This window comes from Oryza brachyantha, chromosome 1, assembly GCF_000231095.2.
Source record: "Oryza brachyantha chromosome 1, ObraRS2, whole genome shotgun sequence".
Classification (NCBI taxonomy): Eukaryota; Viridiplantae; Streptophyta; class Magnoliopsida; order Poales; family Poaceae; genus Oryza; species Oryza brachyantha.
In genome coordinates this window covers 20,215,240-20,234,446 of record NC_023163.2, presented here as the reverse complement: position 1 = coordinate 20,234,446, position 19,207 = coordinate 20,215,240, and the positions used below count along the sequence as shown (strand labels likewise).

The following is a 19,207-nucleotide window of genomic DNA, read 5'->3' as shown; positions in this document are numbered from 1 at the left end:
CGTCCCGGGGGCTTAATTGCGAGAGGCCGTGCGATGGCTCCGTCACAACAGTAGCAAAAAGAGAGAAGATAAGAACCTCGAAAGCGATAAGGGGAAAATAAAAAGAAGCAATCGAGGCACCGAACTTTAAAAAGGCGATGTAATTGTCGGCGTCGTACGGCGACGGTGAGAACAGAAGAAGCTACCGGAGATAATTCAGATGAATTGAACCAGAATTTAACCTGCGTAACCGGTGATCTGCAGCTGGCCACGACAGGTTTACTTTTGCCGGCTGTGACGACAAAGATGGGTTAATCTTCAGCAGGAGCAAGAAGAGGAGAAAAGGGTAATATCACGGTGTCACCGTCTGATAGCTCCAGGCCAGTGTGAAACTGTTCATTGTATTTACAGTGAACAATGACGTGTGAAATGTCCATTCTTTATTTGGGGTCGTTTACTATGGATGGCACTGGCACCTGGAAATGCGTTTCTACTCCAAGACTGTCATATTATTGGGGGGGGGGGGGGGGGGGGAGCAGATGAGGCAACGAGGGTCTATGGGAGCTTCATTGGATCCGTCGAGTTTGCCCGCGCAACCCTGCAAAAAAGATAACGGATGAAGGTTAGATTTGAGGTGGATAATGACAACTGACTAACCCTCCTGTCCTAATTGACAGCATGAGCTAGCAATGTCTCCCAACAAAAGGGTACTGAGCTTGACAGGGCTCCAGAATTCACGTTTTTTGAGGGTGTCGCATCAGTGCATGTGTGAAATTAAATGAGATCTACCAACAGTGAGAATTTAGGTCGAGAAGGACAGGGCAGTGTGCAACCTAAGTAAAGCTATGGCAGTATGGCACAAACCGGAAAAAGAAACTTACGGAAACCAACAGGCTTAAATCTTCTCTGAATTAGTGTTTCTACCTGTGAGAAGGAATGGAGTACCAATGCTATTCACTTTTCTTTTCCAATACCACAATGTTAAGCAGCAAAACTCCAAATATACATCATAGAATGAAGTAATGAAGTGACAAGGAGCATGCAGGAAAGCTTACATTATTGAGGATGAATGGAGGCTGAAGACAACCAATCATGAGATCTACAGTTATTCAACCTGAACAGATTCCAGAAGGTCCATCACTGATTTTCGATCAGGCATGCTGGGTATGGCTCCCTTTACTTGAACACACAGAGATGCAGCAGCAGCTGAAATTAAAAATTCAAAATTGAAGTGTGCTAATATTGAAGAACAAGAAATCAATTGCAATCAAATGCCGACGAGAGGGAGCTCTCAGTACCAGCAAATCTCATGCACTCTTTCTTAGGTTTACCCTCAACTAGAGCTACAGCAAAAGCTGAGGTGAAAGTGTCACCAGCACCAGTCGTATCAACAACTTCTGTGGCAGGAATTATCGGCTGCCTGATTGGTTCCTTCCCTTCGATAAATAAAGCAGATCCTTGTGATCCGAGTTTAACCAGCACTTCTTTTACACCCTGTAGACACAAAAACAGAGATGCCTTATTGGGATCACAACCTATAATAGAAGACCATATTCTCATAAGCGTTATGTTTCGTCAACATGTATGATACATATATTACTCAGCTCTGGAACCAATGAGAAAAACAACTCGAACAGGTTCTATTAAAAGAGAGTAACTAGAGTAAATAACATGAAAAATATTCAGTTCAAGAACCAAACCCCTGTACTGACAGATGTAACACATCTGTAACCCTTTACATTTCTTTTCTTACATCACAGTGTACATACTTGCAAGGAATTGCAGCTACAGAAATCCAAGAAGCAAATAATCCTGTTTATACAGCAGACAAGAATGAAGAGACATCCAGATTCTCCCATGAAAAAAGCATGCCGATTTTGTGTATTAAGTTCAATTACAAGCTTCCAGCCAGTGGCCATTTTGTGATCAGATGCTGACATGCTCAAGTGTTATTTCTCTGGTTGTGTTACTGGTAACAGGGCTATCCAACCTACTAGTTCAGTATCATTCCTTGGAATGATTTTCTAAACAACTTATCTATGCCCTGTCCATCTTATTAGAGAACAAGTCCTGCTTTGACCAAACTCACTTGTGCACATAAAACCAAGCTGAAAGCTAGTAGAACAGAAGTACCACTCTAAAAAATCTAGCATTTAGAACTGCAAGTAATTTGTGGTCCATTGGCGCATACATATCCACATACCCAGCCACCTAGGTAAACCAAAATGTACAAACTATTACAGCATCTTGCTTAATTATGTTTTTTGTACCATCATGCTGTTTTTAAATAGCAATGTGGTTCATAGGTAGTAATTTAAGGTCATGGCCGATAGACCTTTTGGAAGTATATCCTGATCCACTTGCATGTAGACAGCATATGTGTTCACATACCAGAGAAATAAAACAGAAGATATACATGCTACTTAATGGTATGAAAACACATGCACAGAAGACATACATGAAGGGGATAACAAAAGGAGGGCAGGAGGCTACTGCATTTTTTTAATTAGTTATCTCAATGCAAGATCATGAACCAATTATCTTAAACAGATATATTAAACGTACAATCGTAGTTAACCAAAAGTAGCCAATGTATATTGACTACAAGGAATGAATTGGCTTGGCACGGTCTTTAAACTGAACTTTGACGAGAAATCTCTTTCAACATAATGCCCAATCTAGAAAACCTGACCATATGAAAGTACATAGGAGTACAAATCTAGACGGACCACCTTTGTGCTTTACTAAACCTATATGTAGGCAGCCTAATATTTGGTGAAACTTATGAAGTTTGAAATCTAGAAATATGTGCACGTGTTATAAATCTGGGGGAAAGATAGAAAATGCATAAAAATAAACCACAAAAATAAATCTAATTTGGAATCTCACCATTTTATGGCATGCTCCTGCAGCTCGGCTGATCTGTTCAAATGTTTCTGTAAGCATCCCAGTCAAACGTGCAAGTTCTGTTTCATTTGGACTAAAAATGTCCACCAGGCTGAGTAGTTCTCCAGGGACAGGAGCATCCATTCCACCGGCATCCAAAATAACAGGCACACCTGCATCTTTTGCAGCCTGGCAACAAAAAATTCAGTTTAGTACAAAACAGCTCCCGTATGCTTGAATATATAAACACATAAGGTGGTTACAGCATTTCAATTATCCACTATGAATGTTCAGATTTCTTAAGTATATGATAGTGCAATCTATGAAATATGAAAGTTATGAATAAGATTGGATTCATCACTCTCACAATGCATTGAAATCGATTGCAGAGTACTATAAACATGAAAGTAGCACCATGAAGAAAACAAGTTTGGTCCCAATGGACCACCTTGTCATTCCGCTTATGCTTATTATAAGCCGTAACGGTTTACCAGAGAACAAAAAATATTGTGGGTAATTTTTTTATAAATGTGTCCTTAGAGATTTAAGAGCAAATGCTGAAAAATAAAGTAAGATAAAAAAACCAAAATCAACTCCAAAATTAAGTTTCGCTTATATTTATAAGCTGAAGGATAAACGATGGAGAGAGTCTGTAAATACTAATCTTCACCTGTTCTTCAGAAAAGACTGAAGGACATGATACTGTGCTTAATAACTAGGTCAGTTTAGAATTGCCCACAGAACTGCATGGAAGCATGTTTGAGATGTCATAAGCATTTAAAATTAATAAAAACACCATTCTTTCTGCATCACTAAATCTTTTTTGTGGAATCTTCTAAATCCAGGCATGTGTTGAAGCAACTCAGTAGACATGATAGCTCTGCATTATTTTTCCTAAATGCATTGCAATTAATATAATCGTCTAAATTCTGAAGTAACATATTGATTCTACTTTCCTTGAAAGCAATACCGGTGTAACTGGACACTGCCGAATTACCAGAGTGTCTTGGTGGTCCCATTAAGGTGCACATGCAATTGCATGAATTGGCCTACTCATACGCTGTCCAATGAGATTGTACTTAAGGAAAAGATAGGAAAAAGTTCCAATAGGGGAACCAAAAAGAAAACTATAAACCAGAGTTTTGTTAGCCCATTACAGAAGACAAGTAGAAACTGTGTATTGTAATATTGTGCTGTCCTCACATGAGAATCAAGTTCTCCCTGCAGAAGATCCAAATGTCTTGTCCTTACCCTCATCGACCAATTTCTGGTTTGTACGACCATACAAAAGATTCAATTCTTCTATGTAGCTTAGCAAATAGATCATAACTTGCAAAGCACCTTAGCACATGCTAACAGCATTTTATCAAAATCAGAGAGCTGAATGGCCTAGCTTGAAATGTGAAGTCCATAAACGCTTGCACCAGCAACATACTGTAAATTCAAGCCAAATGAAGATGGCATTAATCTAGAAATATTTCCTGTTTTGTTGAAACTGATGGTGATAATAGAGGGGGCAATGTAAATGCTGTTGGGATTATACCATAGATAAGATCAAAGGTTACGAGAAAAAAAAAACATAACTACTCCAACATGTCTTATGGCCTGATCCATCCTATCTTATATCATGAGCAAAGCATGCTTACCAAATCCAATGTTAATTCTTCCCACAAAAAAAATTAACTAACAATGCTCAAACTTTAATACTCCCTCTATTTTATATTGTAAGACTTTTTGCTCTATGCCTACATTCATCTATTGGTCAATGTATATTGTTTGTATATATGTCTAGATTCATTAGTATCCATTGAATCTAGGCAATACTAGAAAGTCTTACATTGTCAACCGGAGGTAGTATATTAAGCAACAATAAGCATAAAGCACAAATTCACTTAGAACAAGATAAGCATTGAACAGAGAGCACCTCAAAATTCAGAAGAAAATTCTTAAAATACCATGCATCTTCCAATAAGAAAAAAAGTTATGTTCAATATATCTAATCATTAATCAGTTTCCTATGAACAACCAGATCAATCTAAATTAACAGAGGTAAGTCCAGCTAACAGACAAAACCCAACCCAACGATGTCTTCTGCGCTGCAATATGACCTAGAAGGCTGGAAGCCTGGAACTAATCCGTGTTAACATAATAAGCTCAACATACCACACAACTGTTGGTTAATTATTGGTTACATTTTCTCTCTACGCATAGGTCAAAGAAACTCCAAGCTAGAAGCCATTGGCAAATGTGCTGGAAATACGACCAAATTTAGATAGAAAGTTAGAAACCACCAAAATCAATAAAAACTTAGTTAGAACTGAGAGAGAATTAGAGCAACCACCTGAGCAACCTGCACGTTGACCCAATCGGGTATCTCCCTCTGCAGCAGCAGCACACCAGCCTGCCGGATCAGGTCCAGGTCGTCCGAGCCGACCCCTGCGGCCCACCCCTCCATGTTGGCGCCGCCGACGATGATGATGGAGTTCTGCCCGTCGGGCATCAGCATCACCACGGCGTGGCCCGAGGGCGCGTCGGGCGCGCGCGCGACGCGGTCGAGGCGGACGCCGCCGGCGTCCGCGAGGGCGCCCTCGAGGAGCCGCCCGTTGGCGTCGTTCCCCACGCGCGCCACGAGGTAGGTGGGGCCCGCCGCGAGGCGTCCCCCGCAGGCGGCCTGGTTGGCGCCCTTCCCGCCCGCGAGGCTGCGGCCGGCGCGCGCCGCCACCGTCTCCCCGACGAGCGGGAGGCGGTCGACCTCGACGTAGATGTCGGCGTTGGCGGAGCCCACGACGACGATGGGCGGGGGCGACGACGACGACGGGGCATTGAAGGAGGCCGACAGGGACGCGGACGCCGGCCTGATTGCGAACGAGAGGCTGCCGGGCTTGGGGGTGGATCCCGAGACGAAAGGCGTCGCCGGCGTTAGTCCGGCGAGGGGGATGCGGAGCCGAGCGTCGAGAGCCATGGCTGATCGATAGGGAGAAAGCGACGCGCTCAGCGAAGGTCACGTGTGGACTAATCTCAGTCACGGACTAACGGGTGACGAACTCACGATGCTGATTTGGCTATAATTCGTTTTGGATCAGGCGCTGCTGATCTGCTCCTGATCTGCTGCTAATTCCGAATTTCCAATAGATGTGATTCGAGACTTTGACTCTCTTTTTGTCCTAATTTAGACGATTAATTAGATTATAATATTTATTATGCAATTTTAATAGTAGTACCATATAATAAAAAAATTTGAATGAATAAATAAAACAGGTTCTATCAAAGTTTGCTCGGAAGCTTAAGACCATGTTTCTTTTAGCTTAATATTATTATAATCTAGATTATTGAGTCAGATTATTATGAACTAGATTGTTGTAATCTGTAGCAGAATAAGCTGTGAATTGTTTCTTTTCTAGATTATTATAGCCTAAATTATTGGGTTTGCAAGTTTAAAGAGGGAGTGGGGTGGCATGTTGGGTAATTTTTCACCCAATAAGCTAAAAAAGCTCACTTAAATGAGTCTATCAGATATAATAAGCTGGACTCTAGATTATAATAAGCTACTTTAATAAGTTATCTGTTTCTTTCAACTTACTTTCAATAATTTAGATTATGATACTCTTAAGCTAAAAGAAACAAGGTTTCGAGATAAACAAGACGTATTCTATCACAAGCCGTTCCCGCTAAGAAAAAAATATAGCGCCAATAAATAAAATAGCTCCATGGAGTCTAATGTTGGTTATGGAACCAATTCTAAGAGGGAAAACCTGATACACTCTAACACTCTCCTCCCCCTCCACGGAATGATGTTTCCTAGTTGGGATGAAGCCCCTGCTCCTGCTATCATTTGGAAAATAAGGGGGAAGTAGTATAGGGAAAATGAAAATTTAGAAAAAAAATGAACAGTTCATAGAAAATTACAAGAAAACAGATAAAAACACAGAGAATTAGAAAAAGGAGAACGTGACATGTAAACTGAAGAGGCCCCGAGTAAAGTAAGTACATAAAAGTGACCAAAAAGTAAAAATGTCAAAAGGCAGAAAATTCAGACACATACAGAAAATTGTAAGAAGTGAAAATTGTTTATACGACCGTGAGAAATAAAAAATAATATATAATAATATATTAGCATCATGATGGTATATTTAATTTATGAGCATGTAGTAAAATCAACAAAAGTTAAATTTAAGTTATCACTAGTAACATTCAAGTTTATCTCCTTTAATACATCTGCATAGGCCGTGTTTCGTGTATGGAAGTAGGGTTAATTATCTGACGTGGAAAATGTAATAATGGATTCTTACATGATTAATTAATTATTAAAAATTATAAAATAGATTAATATGCTTTTTAAAGCAGCTTTTCTACAGAAATTTTTGTAAAAAATACACCGTTTAGACGTTTAGCGGTCCGGAAGTATATGCATGAAAAAACGATTGAATTTGGGGTTAGATAATGGAGTGCCGAACGTGGTCGTAGATAGTTCTTCTTCTTGTGTCAATGCAAGAATTCTTATAAAATACAATTCCTCAAGTTGGAAAGCGGTAAACCATGATAAAAGGTATTTCCTTCGCATTAGTGCCTCAATTTATTCTTGACCGATAACTCTATTGCAGGATAGATGAAACTTCGTTGTTGCTTTCTCAATGCCGAAAGCTGCATAAGCATACTAAACTAAATTGAGCATGAATTTTAAGCACATCCTCTAAGGGCATGTTTAGTTTTCAATAAACTTTTCTAAAAACAACACATCGAATCTTTGAACACCTAAATGGAGTAGTAAATATAAATGAAAAAAACTAATTACATAGTTAGGGAGAAATCGTGAGACGAATCTTTTAAGCACATTTAGTCCATGATTAGCCATAAGTGCTACAGTACCACACATGTACTAATGACGAAATAATTATGCTCAAAAGATTCGTCTCGTGGTTTCTAGTCGAGCTATGAAATTCGTTTTTTCATTTATATTCAAAAACCCCTTCCGATATCAAATGTCCGACCTGACACCCAAAAATTTTCTTTTCACGAACAAAATAGGGCCTAAAGAACAAAACAAGAAACTAGGTGGAATATATAGGTGGTATAGCCATCACAAACCCTAGCAAAAAGGCCAACACTAGACAATGCAATATATAGGATCTCATCAAATGTTTAAATTACTTGCAACTTTTATAGTTCATTTACTAAAAAGATTGGGATTGAATCATTCCCCTAGAACTATTTTGTAAAGATGGTGTAGGCATGGATATAGGTGTGCATGTGTAGTCTAGTTATGACATATTACTAGGAACAACTTTATGGTGCTTAGATGCTTGAATTCTAATGGATAATGAGTTGCGTAGTGTGTACTATATATATCTGATTGTATATATTCATTCCTACTTTCAAGCGCCATGTAAGGTTAGCTTTTTGAACCCCATCAAACTTGCATTGAAAATGGTCTTACAAATCAGATTGAAAATAATGTCAAACTTTAACCATGAATTTCCAATTAAGCAATTAATTACGGGTTGCACAATAAATTTATTCCCTCCACTTTTTATCTGACTTCATTGACTTATAGGTCTATTCATCTTATTCAAAGAATGCATAAGTACTCATTTTGTTTTTATTTGATTCCGTTAACTTTTGTATCTACGTTTGACCATTGGTCTTATTTATTTTTTTAACAAATATACAAAAGTATAAGTTATGTTTTAAGTGTCTTTAGTAAAAAAAATATAATCATAAAAATAACTAATAATTATGTAAATGTTCTAAATAAGGTGAATGGTTAAACTTACACCCAAATGTTAATGGCATCAAATAAAAAAATTAGAGGGAGTATTTTTCTATGATTTGATTTATTACCGAAGTATATTTAAAAATAATTTATAATTTTTTACATATATGTAAGAAGTTAAATAATACAAACGGTAAAAAATGTAAATCTAAAATATTACTGTGTGAAATAAACAAAAAAAAAAAGCAAAGCCGGAGGGGTACCTCTCTTAGCAAAGGTCTCACGTAAAGTCGTCAAAACTCGAGCCCGTGATGAACGAAGCTGATCTGCAAGCCTGGCCCAACTATGATAGGCCGGAACAGGATCACGGCACGCGTGCGGGCCATAATAATTAGGCCGGAACGGGCACGCGTGCGGCCCATACTTTACTGGACCAGAACAAGATCGCGGAGTGCGTGCGTGCGCGCGAAGCATACTGCCTGGCCCGGAAAGGTATATCGACCATCGTGTGGTGATCGAGTCGATTTTGTGCGGCGTGTTACCCGGGCCGGAACGTGCGTGCGTGCATACGGGTTAGGCAAAGTGTTCGCTGAAATTCTGCGTCTCAAAAAAGAACTATGGCCGTGTTCAGGTAAGGGGTTGATAAGTTTAACTTATTCGACATGAAAAACATAGTAACATATTAGTATATATATTAGTATATGATTAATTAATTATTAATTATTAAAATATAAATAAATTAATATGATTTTTTAAACAACTTTCTTATAAAAATATTTTGTAAAAAATACACCGTATAGGCAGTTTGAGAAACGTGCGCGCGAAAAACAAAGGAGTTAAGTTAACTTATGCCCTTACCCCCGAACGCGGCTTAAGTGTTCACTGAAATTTGTGGCAGGACATTTCACCAATACGGTTTGTTGATTACCCTGTAGCAGGAAAATATCAATAGTTGCGGCCACCGCATCAAACTGAACAACACGATAATTCGGAGTACTACGCAGTACCAAAGTTTTCTGTTGAGAAAATATTTACCCAAGGATTCATTAGAACAATGTACCCAGAAGTTTGCATACATCTTGTCAGTCATCTTAACATGTGAGAAAATTGATATTATACCATCCTCGAAACACGGTTTCCTAAAATACCATTTTAAATTTTGGATTCGTCAAAACGCCACTCTCAATAAGAGGGATTTTGTCTAAATGTCATTTTCTTCCTTTCTTGTAAATGGAAATGTTTCGATCCATTTTCCCTATCTTTGTTGACCATAATACCCGTGGTTGAAATAATTCAACTAAATCTATTCACATACGATACTTTTATAGTTGGAAAAACCAATGATTTTAATCAACCCAAAATAAATATGGTAACAAAGGACTAGTAGAACAAGAACATTCTATATTAATTAAATCAATTTAATAACAAAAAACTGCACATCTATGCAATTTAAAACAACAACAGTAAACACCATTTGGAAAAAAAATCCCACCACACCATTGAAAAATCCACAAAAACCTTACGTATTGATGCTCTATCCCAAATAGTGCTGCTCGATATGATCGATCCCCTTCTGTGCGAGATAGAGATTAAGCTAGGGGTAATTTTGTCAAGTTACCTAGGAACACCTCACTAAATTATTTTATTCAGTTTACAAAGGGTAGAAAATAGCATTTTAAAGTGTTGGCTGGTTTGAGAATGGCGTTTTGGCGAATCCTAAATTCAAAGTGGTATTTCAGCGGGCGTATTTTGATGATGGTATAATAGCAATTTTCTCTTGACATGTAGGGACAGTAGGGTAAACTTCTTAGGTAGTTTAAGGTTGATTTGGGTCTTCATCGTGGAATAAATCACTCTTATATTTAGTCATAACAAATTTTTTATTTGACTCATATGTTATAGACAGCGAGATCTGTTATCGACCCATTTTAGAAGTGATAAAAAGTTAAATGCCCCTTCATCGTAGGTTGTTCATAGAACTTTGCTTTTAAAATACTAAGAATATATATACACATAAAAAGAACTTAAACCCATAAAATAAATTATTATTTATAATAAGCATAAGCGAAACAACGAGAAAAAACACATATAAAATAAATTACCAACACATGGATAAACGAGCCGGCTTGTGCCAGCTTGCATGAGAATAGTCTTAGTTTGGCTCGGTTTTATTAGGAAAACAAACTTAAACATGAGCTCAACTCATTTCCTAGCACCCCATGGTTCGACTTTTCTATGAAAAAAAAATCAAACGACATATTTACAAATAAAAAATATTTATTATTAAAACTTTTATATACATGTACTTAGCAATATAAAAGAAAATACTGAAAAGTAAACTATGATGAGAAAACCTAAAAATAACTCTAAATTTATGGTTAAAAATTTGAATTTTGGCTTATAAGGCCCAGCGAAAAGATGAGCCCCTAGATCAAGCCATCTTATGGGCCTTCAATTAAAAAGTTTATCTATGTAGATAATTGTAAGTAACCATAAAAATTATCAATCTACATACCGAGTGACTTTACTCATTCTTTATTTATTATTCTTCAAGTCGAACAACTAAAATCATCATTCTAAGATAGTACGGCTATGACAAACTTTACTTCTCCTTACACATTCTTACTATATACTAGACTTTCTTAATTATAAATTGTCTTAATCAATTATAAAGTTTTCAATGAGAAGACAAACACTTTCTACAGATTAAAGATCTTATATAAAGATAAATATATAAACCTTTTACTTTTAAAGTTTGAATAAATATGCATTATATACCTTTAGAATCAAAGTATAATCACGATGTCAACTCAATTGGCGGAGTCACACAAGCCTGTGGGAATTCTGTTAGAACATCGATAACAATGCCAATACAATCGATAACAATGCCAATACAATGAAGTTCGTGCTTATCACCACGTCACTGCTACGCTCGTCATCATATCAATCAAGGTTTTTAGACCATCATTACCAGATGTCCAAATAGCCGAATCACTAACAATAATATTAGAGATAAATCTATGGTCAATAGGAATGACTATTTGGGGTTCTACGAATATTGTGTTGGCACCATCTTTTTATGTATAATAAGTAAATTCCTTGATATGTCAAATGTACATCGCTGCAGAATACTCCTAATAATCATGAAGCATATGTGCAGCAACTCCTAATAATAGTGAACAGAAAACACAATCAGTGTAAACATCGCATATAAATTCACTTTGTTAAAAACAATATAGTATTTTTCTTGATTTGAAAAAACTCATGGTAATTATTTGTTAGGTCTTATACGATCATTTATTATTTGATTTAAATTACTTTTATGTAATATAAGGAAACACAATGATATTTGTTTTTAAACTCATAAAAAATAGACTTTGAATTACGTGTTAGTTGAGAGTTGCACAATTGTTTCGTTCATTTGATATATTCAAATGTTAACATTTTTTTGTTTAATATAAGGAAACGTGAAGCTATGTGGGATGCAACTCATGTTTATATGAAATATTTTTTTATTAAATTTAGCTTCATAGAATTTAAATTTGTGCTAACAATAGATAATATAAATAAATTGTTTAAATTAAAGTATTTTGCAAAGTGTGAATTTGATCTTGTAGTGATTCTGAAAGTAGTATGAACTTGCTATTGCTATGCTTCTATAATTAGTGTATAAACTTGACCTTGTAATTTCTGAATTTACCATATAGACTCAAAGACTTGTACTTACAATATGTGCTAATATATAATTAAAAATTCAAAACTATATAACTAATATTAACTTTGTTGTCTGTTGCTATTATAAAGTATATTTAGATAATCAGAGTGTCAAATGATTGATATATGGATAATTTCGAATGTTTGGTTTATATAATTGCATTTGAACAAGTTTTGTGATACCTAATTTGCATTACTAAACTAAGTCATAGTGTTAGCATAAATATAATACTTGTACATAAAAAAAATTAAAGTAGAACAAGCTCACATGGTTATTTCTCCATAATCAGATTATGAACATAAATTATCAAATGAAACCTAACTAAACAATAACTTAACTCGTGTGGCCACGTATCCGAGCTTTTTTTTCTGTCCACCTCTACACGTATCCTGTGCAGTAGAGGCGGTGGAGGCACGCACACAGGGTTAGGTGAAGGTGAAGTTCACACGGATTTACGGTCTAATGCATCTTCAAACATGGCACGAAATTGCTCCTCCTTTGCTACAGGAGAAGCGTAACCACGTTTGCTACCGATGACTCGGACCTGGGTCCTCCCCTCGGTCAACCCTACATCAACGGCGCAGACACCGCCCCCTCACCATAGCGTCTCATCCCGACCGTCCATACGCCCCCACGCGCCGTAACCGTCACGCGAAGCCGATGACTCAGACGTCGATCGCCTCCGCATCGACGGCTGAGATACCGCCGCGTCAACGCAGCCTCTCATCCTGGCCGTCTGCTCACCAACCGTGACACGCAACCTTCCCCCCCTCCCCTCTCGTCTCCTCCCGCGAAATGACGTCTCTACCCTCACAACCCTTCGCACCTCGCGGTGGGTTAAGGCGGTGATTAGACGTGAAAGGACTAAATTACCCCTCGTCTTCTCCATCTAATACTTTTTTTTCTCTCTCTCTAGCTTCTCTCTCTGTCTGTCCCTCTCTCTCTCTTCCCTCTCCGTCTCCGTTGCGCAGCGCGAGCCGGAGGCAGGCGACTGCGCGTCGCCTTCCCCGAGCGCGCGGCCGGCAAGAAGGTCCGTAGGCGCGGTGTGGGGGTGCGGGTGAGGGGCATCCTCTGCCTCTCCTTGCTTGCCGACCGAGTTCGTGCGGGTGGCCCTCGTCCCCGGCGTGCGGGATAGTCTTCTCGGCCGGCGGGGAGGTTGGGGTGGGAATAGGACGAATTCGTTCCGGCTGACTCCATATCGGTAAGAATTGGACATCGGTTTGTGTTTTCCGAGCAAAATCGTGGGAATTGCTTGGGGTTCAGCTTAACCCCCGTGCTCGCACGGTAGGTCTGACTTTACGGCGGTGATCTGAGTGTTCTCTGTTGGTAATTTCGGGGTTTGTTCGATGGAATTTCAGCGTTTTCCAGTTAGAAACCTATTATTTTGGTAGGGGGTTGGAGTAATTTGAGTGAGATCACTACCACGGCGTAAACTTGTCTGATTTTGCTATCTAGGGTTTGGGCGCGATGGTCTTCCCGTGATCTCACCTGTTAGTTCCTTTAATTTCACGAGTTCCTTTCTTTTTGTTCTTGCGGACGCTTTGCTGCCGATCTAGCCGTAGAAAATTACCTTTATGTAAATAGTAACTATTTTTTACAAATGATATTGTCAAATACTTCTTCCCTACTTTCTTTCCTAATCTTTTATGTTGCAAGGACACGTTTTTAATCAACACATGATTACTAGGTTATATATCTACTGTTGTGTGATTACTTGCGTTACTGAATGCTGGTAAAAGGACTAAAAGAGTCTACTTTTGAGCAAGCAATTGAGTGCTTGAGGCAGACATAATTGAATAGTAAAAACTGTGTGAGAAAGCTAGATCTTTTCTCAAAGGCCAGTCTTTTCAGCTATATGTTGTAGTAAACGTTTACATTCCTTCAACAGTTCATTTTATGGTTTTGTCTATCAATCATCAATATTATTGTTTTGAGGTGTATTCTCCAACACTTCATGTTTGTTGTGCAGAAGGTTTTGATTATTTCAAGCACAACGCTAATCAAGATGCCAGCACTGAAGATGAAGAGGAAGTTTGACGACGATGGTTTTGGGGATGAGTTTGATTCCAATCCCACGAAATCTATGAAAATATCACATTTTCAAATTGGTGAATTAGAGCAATCATCTGTGTTGAACTTACCTTATAAAGATCCTCAGGATGGTAAGTGACTGCAGGGCTTCTGTTGGAGTCTTTAGGTTGATTTTTTGGAGTTTCACGCAATTTTCCCATTAAATCTATGTGATTTACTTGTACTGTTTATGACAGTTCTGTTGAACTGGACTATGTGTATTGATAAGCTATTTCTTCTAGATATGTAATTTAGCAATATTCTTGGTTATTAAGTTGGTTCTACTTAGATATTTGGAAGATGATCGAAGGTTAGTGAAGTTGTACATATTTCATTGGCTGATACTGTCTCCTTTTTCCTACAGAGCTGGATTTGACAACTCAGTTAGCTGGCCAAGACATTATGATCATGGAAGCTGCTAGGTTGGATGATGCTCTTGGAGGAACATCTGTTGCGTTGCTCAAGGTGCTGCATCATACGTTATTTCGATTATTAGTTTGCACTTTACTGTTGTGTTCAATCATCTGACTTAATTGCCTCCATTTCATTATGATAAGTGTCATCTTGTATTCCAGTTTCTCTTCAAATTGATTAGCCCAATGTAATAGGTGTAGCAATGGTGTGATTCCAAATTATTAACTTCTGGTTATTGAGATGTAACTATTGCAATTTCTTTGTGATTTGTCATTTGACCTTGCACTTCAATTAGTTTCAGTTAAATGATTTTTATGAAGGGGAGAAGGCATTGTCTTTATTTCTTGCTTGTGTTATGACTTATGAGCTAACAATTGTATGCTGGTATATAGCTTCATTATTTTTTTCTTCTCCTATTTTAGGTCTTAGCACTATACCAGAATCATTGTTTTTCTGTTATTTTAAAGAATTTGCTGCAACCTAATGCCTCCATATTGGTTTATACAGGACTTAATATCTGAGGTGGCAGTTTCACCAAACATGGAGAATGATTCATTACTTAATTATGAAGACAGCAGATCCCAGTTAAATGTAGTAAATTATTTTAACAAAGGTAAGGACTAATCAATTCACCTTCAATACTTGTATCTATGTTGGTATTGTGTATCAGAACAAGGCTAGGGTATATATATCCATTCAGAGAAGTAACAAGATTAAATTTGCCGTGCACTAGGCATTTATGCTCCCATGTAAGCTTTATATTTTAATATTGGAACTAGCTAAGCATTTACAATATGATCCCATAGATTCTAAGGCATTTGAAAAAAAAATGATCTTATCAAGAATGGAAAAACAAAGTTGTTTGCTAGTAATGACTGTTATATTCCTTTGTTACTCTTAAACTGTATTGGACTTTTCATTTGCCAGTCTTTACTCAAATATAGTTTATTATACATATTATTGATACCATATAAAAATTTTGTGTTGCAAATTTAATATAATTATTTCCATGCAGTCGGATCTATATAATGATCTGCTGATACTGATATGATTAACGGAAAGAATGACACATTAACATATATTTGGAAACAATGGGATTACTTGATTTTACATATTTATGTTCACAAACTGGACAGATTTTTGCTCTTTGTTCCAAATTATCACAATCTGGTGTTGCTTGGCTGAATGATTTCTGATCTTCTTTTAATTTGATTGCATCTCTTGCTCCAAAAATTTTAGGTCACAAATGTTGTGTTTAGTTGAGATAGCAATGGTATTTTTGTATTTCCCCTTGTTTGGATGCCTATTAGTCACAGACTCACAGTGCCATGTCAGTCTCTCTCAACATTATAGTGTTGAACAAATCTAGGATGTTTTCCTTAAATTTGAAACTTGAGATGGGTTTTTGCTGCATGTGCTATCTTTGGTCTGCATGTAAAATCATGATAATATGGTACACAATATATACTTATCCATTGTATTGTGGAAAGAGAAAAGTGCGCTATATGCAAACGATCATGCCAGCAATTCATGGTGACTGATTGACTAAACATTATTTTGATTGAAAGTGAATTTGAATGATATTTGCTCACCAGATTAAAAACACATAATTACATGAATATCTTTTTAGTATGATTGTGGGAAATCTGTTAAATATATCGTGAATTGCTTCTTTGACAAGTTGACAACTCATCTGCATATTACCAACGAACAAATTGCTAATTCTTGCAGTTGTGGGACAGTAACTTACTCCCTCTGTCCCAACACAAACCCATTTGTAGCATCCCAATGCAACTTTAGTAGTAGGGGGAAAAGAGCAAAATGCCTCATTATTAGGGAAGGCAGTATCATGGGTGTGTAGGTAAGGGGTATTAAGGGATGGAATTTATTGATTTGGGGACTGAGGGTAGATAAGAAGGTAGGAGATTATTTACTTTGGGACAATGTTTGAACTCTAGGAATTTATTTATTTTGGGACAGAGGGAATAATTGATAAGCATGATATGAATTATGTTTATCATTTTAATAACTCCTTGAGGAGAAAATGTAGAAATGTTTATTTGTTGCATGCTTTGTTGTAGTTTTTACTTGAAAGCAAGTTTCAACCTTTACATTTGTGTACTCATTCAATATTATCTACGGTTGCTTGCAGATGAAGATGTAAATTCTGCAGAATATAATATATGTGTCGTTAATTGTCATGCAGAAAGCTGGGCCTCAAACGAGGGTTGCAGCCTGTTGGACATTTATAATCCTGATGATGCTTTCTCTTTCATATTGGATACACCCTCTGAGTTTCCAGCTAGTTATACTGCATTGTGCGATGAAATTGTGCCAATTGATACATTGGTAAATGTAAGTGGCAGATGTGGACTATTCCCACTTTCTGAGAGCACTACAGAAGCCACTGTCGGTAATGAGCCATGGAAATATGAGGGTGATATGTTATTTAGTAATTCAGAGGTGTTAGAGTGGCTTAATCCACATCTGTCTGAGGAGGATTTGCCTAATCTCATTGATCTTACTGAGCTGAATTCAGATGTTGCTCAGGTATCAAAAGAACAAGGGTCCAGGAAGGTCACTCTTGCGCTTGATTTGGATGGTATGTTGCTGGTTTGAAAAGGATATTGTTTTTCAGGACTTTATTGATGTTTCCCTGAGAATTATTTGTTGTCATTTTTTCTTCCTGTGCAGAAACCCTTGTTCATTCAACCACAGAGCAGTGTGATGGCTATGATTTCAACTTTCCAGTGTTCTTTGATATGAAGGAGCATATGGTTTATGTGAGGAAGAGACCACATCTCCATATGTTCCTCCAAAAAATGGCTGAGCTGTTTGAGATTGTTATATTCACAGCCAGCCAAAGTGTTTATGCAGATCAGCTGCTCGACATCTTGGATCCAGATAAAAAACTGTTCTCTAGGCGCTATTTCCGGGAGTCGTGTGTATTTTCGAACACTGGCTACACAAAGGATCTGTCAGTTATTGAAGTTGACCTTTCTAAAGTTGTCATAATTGACAACACTCCGCAGGTAAACCACTGACAACTTGTTCTGCGCTAATGCACCACCATGTTTTCAAAGGTTCAATGTATTAAAGAGTGTTCTGCATGTACCTCTCTGTAAATTTCTTTCCATTCATCAACTGTTGCATGGCCTACATAAAGTATAACGCCAGTTGATGGGCATCTGAACATTCATTTCAATGTTTCATTCAGGTTTTCCAGTTGCAAGTGAATAATGGTATACCCATAGAGAGTTGGTTTAATGACTCCTCAGATGAGGCATTACCTCAGCTGATTCCATTCCTGGAGACCCTTGCTTTTGCGGATGATGTCCGACCCATAATTGCCAAGAAGTTTGGTAACAAAGGATATTGCTGAGATTTTCCAATAAATGTTAGAACAGTTTTTTTTTTCTTTTACTCGGATAGAGGAACAGAAACTCACACAACATGTTAACTGGACCTTTGACCCTTTTTTTTTTTTTTACAACGGGTGGTTTCATAGGATTAAGAATTTTGGTGCTAGAGCTAGTTGTGAATTGTACATATCCTCGTATTTCTTCTCAAAACAGTTTTGTACATAGTATGCTGCCAGAAATGAAAAGGAACTTTTCAAATATGTTGTCTGCTCCCTACATGTGTGCCCAAGTGTCCTATACATTTAATCTTGCAATTCGATATGACTGTCCAGGAAGGATGGGTTCGTGCATCTCTGTTTCCTGGTGTCACTCAATTGGCCATTAAATTATTACCTCATTGTAATTAGGTTGGACAAAGTTGTTTTTAGTTGTGGCATTGAAGTAAACCTCGCCATTGTCCAAATGTACGTCTGGTCTATTTAGCGATGTCCTATGATTCGCGCGAACGCTCGTTTTTTTTTTCTGCAACTTTTTTTTTCGAAGGTTCATGTATGTAAAGTTTGAACCATCAATATAAAGTTTACATATTTGACTTTAATTCAAACTTAAATCCATATGCTTATATATCCATATAAAAAGTAAATGCGTAAAGTTAATGTACTTAAAGTTATGCTGTAAAATTGTGTAAAGTTTGTGCAGTTACGTAAGTTTTTCGCGTGGAACCCATCCGTATAAACTTTCGCCACAGAGACTTGCCAACTCGGATTTTCCCTGAACGTGTGAAAATTTTATAGCATTTGAAGCACGCCATCACCTCATATGCTGCTCAGCTGCTGTAAGGACACCTATGGGCTATGGCTCATCTCAGTAGTGATATAAAATTTCAGAATGAAACGCTCTTCTAGCTGGACATTTTAAAGAGACATGTCATGACAATAGCATATAATTTTATTTTAACTTTGTTCGTTGTACACATGCAATGCTATAGATGTAACTTGTAAGTCGGACTCATCACAAAATTGGAAGTCATTTTGTTGTTACAGCTATACAAAATACCTGATTAGTAGTTGT

General features: G+C 37.5%; 2 protein-coding genes across 3 annotated transcripts; one reads left to right on the top strand and one right to left on the bottom strand.

Annotated features, from left to right (window-relative positions):
* Positions 1-496: 496 nt before the first annotated feature.
* LOC102712687 (ribokinase) lies at positions 497-5,931 on the bottom strand. Its single transcript, XM_040520209.1, has 5 exons — positions 5,207-5,931; positions 2,869-3,054; positions 1,278-1,473; positions 1,035-1,185; positions 497-577 (listed from the first exon to the last, which is right to left on the bottom strand). The coding sequence occupies exons 1-4, from the start codon at positions 5,825-5,827 to the stop codon at positions 1,085-1,087; spliced, it is 1,104 nt and encodes a 367-aa protein (XP_040376143.1). The 5' UTR covers positions 5,828-5,931; the 3' UTR covers positions 497-577; positions 1,035-1,084.
* A 7,331-nt stretch (positions 5,932-13,262) lies between these two features.
* Positions 13,263-18,388, top strand: LOC102719998 (uncharacterized protein C2F7.02c). Of its 2 annotated transcripts, none has more exons than XM_015843823.2 (7): positions 13,263-13,491; positions 14,260-14,452; positions 14,725-14,825; positions 15,282-15,387; positions 16,981-17,376; positions 17,469-17,806; positions 17,992-18,388. In XM_015843823.2, the coding sequence occupies exons 2-7, from the start codon at positions 14,296-14,298 to the stop codon at positions 18,154-18,156; spliced, it is 1,263 nt and encodes a 420-aa protein (XP_015699309.1). In that variant the 5' UTR covers positions 13,263-13,491; positions 14,260-14,295; the 3' UTR covers positions 18,157-18,388. The 2 variants fall into 2 exon arrangements, with proteins under 2 accessions (XP_015699309.1, XP_006644482.2); XM_006644419.3 differs by having other exon boundaries at positions 16,927-17,376.
* The last annotated feature ends 819 nt before the right edge of the window (positions 18,389-19,207 follow it).

Coding starts and splice junctions, on each gene's coding strand:
- LOC102712687 (XM_040520209.1), bottom strand. CDS start 5,827: ATGGCTCTCGACGCTCGGCTCCGCATCCCCCTCGCCGGACTAACGCCG. Junction 1,474..2,868: donor CAGGAGCATGCCATAAAATG/GTGAGATTCCAA, acceptor TTGTGTCTACAG/GGTGTAAAAGAAGTGCTGGT. Junction 1,186..1,277: donor AGAGTGCATGAGATTTGCTG/GTACTGAGAGCT, acceptor TTTTAATTTCAG/CTGCTGCTGCATCTCTGTGT.
- LOC102719998 (XM_006644419.3), top strand. CDS start 14,296: ATGCCAGCACTGAAGATGAAGAGGAAGTTTGACGACGATGGTTTTGGG. Junction 14,826..15,281: donor CATCTGTTGCGTTGCTCAAG/GTGCTGCATCAT, acceptor TGGTTTATACAG/GACTTAATATCTGAGGTGGC. Junction 17,377..17,468: donor TCTTGCGCTTGATTTGGATG/GTATGTTGCTGG, acceptor CTTCCTGTGCAG/AAACCCTTGTTCATTCAACC.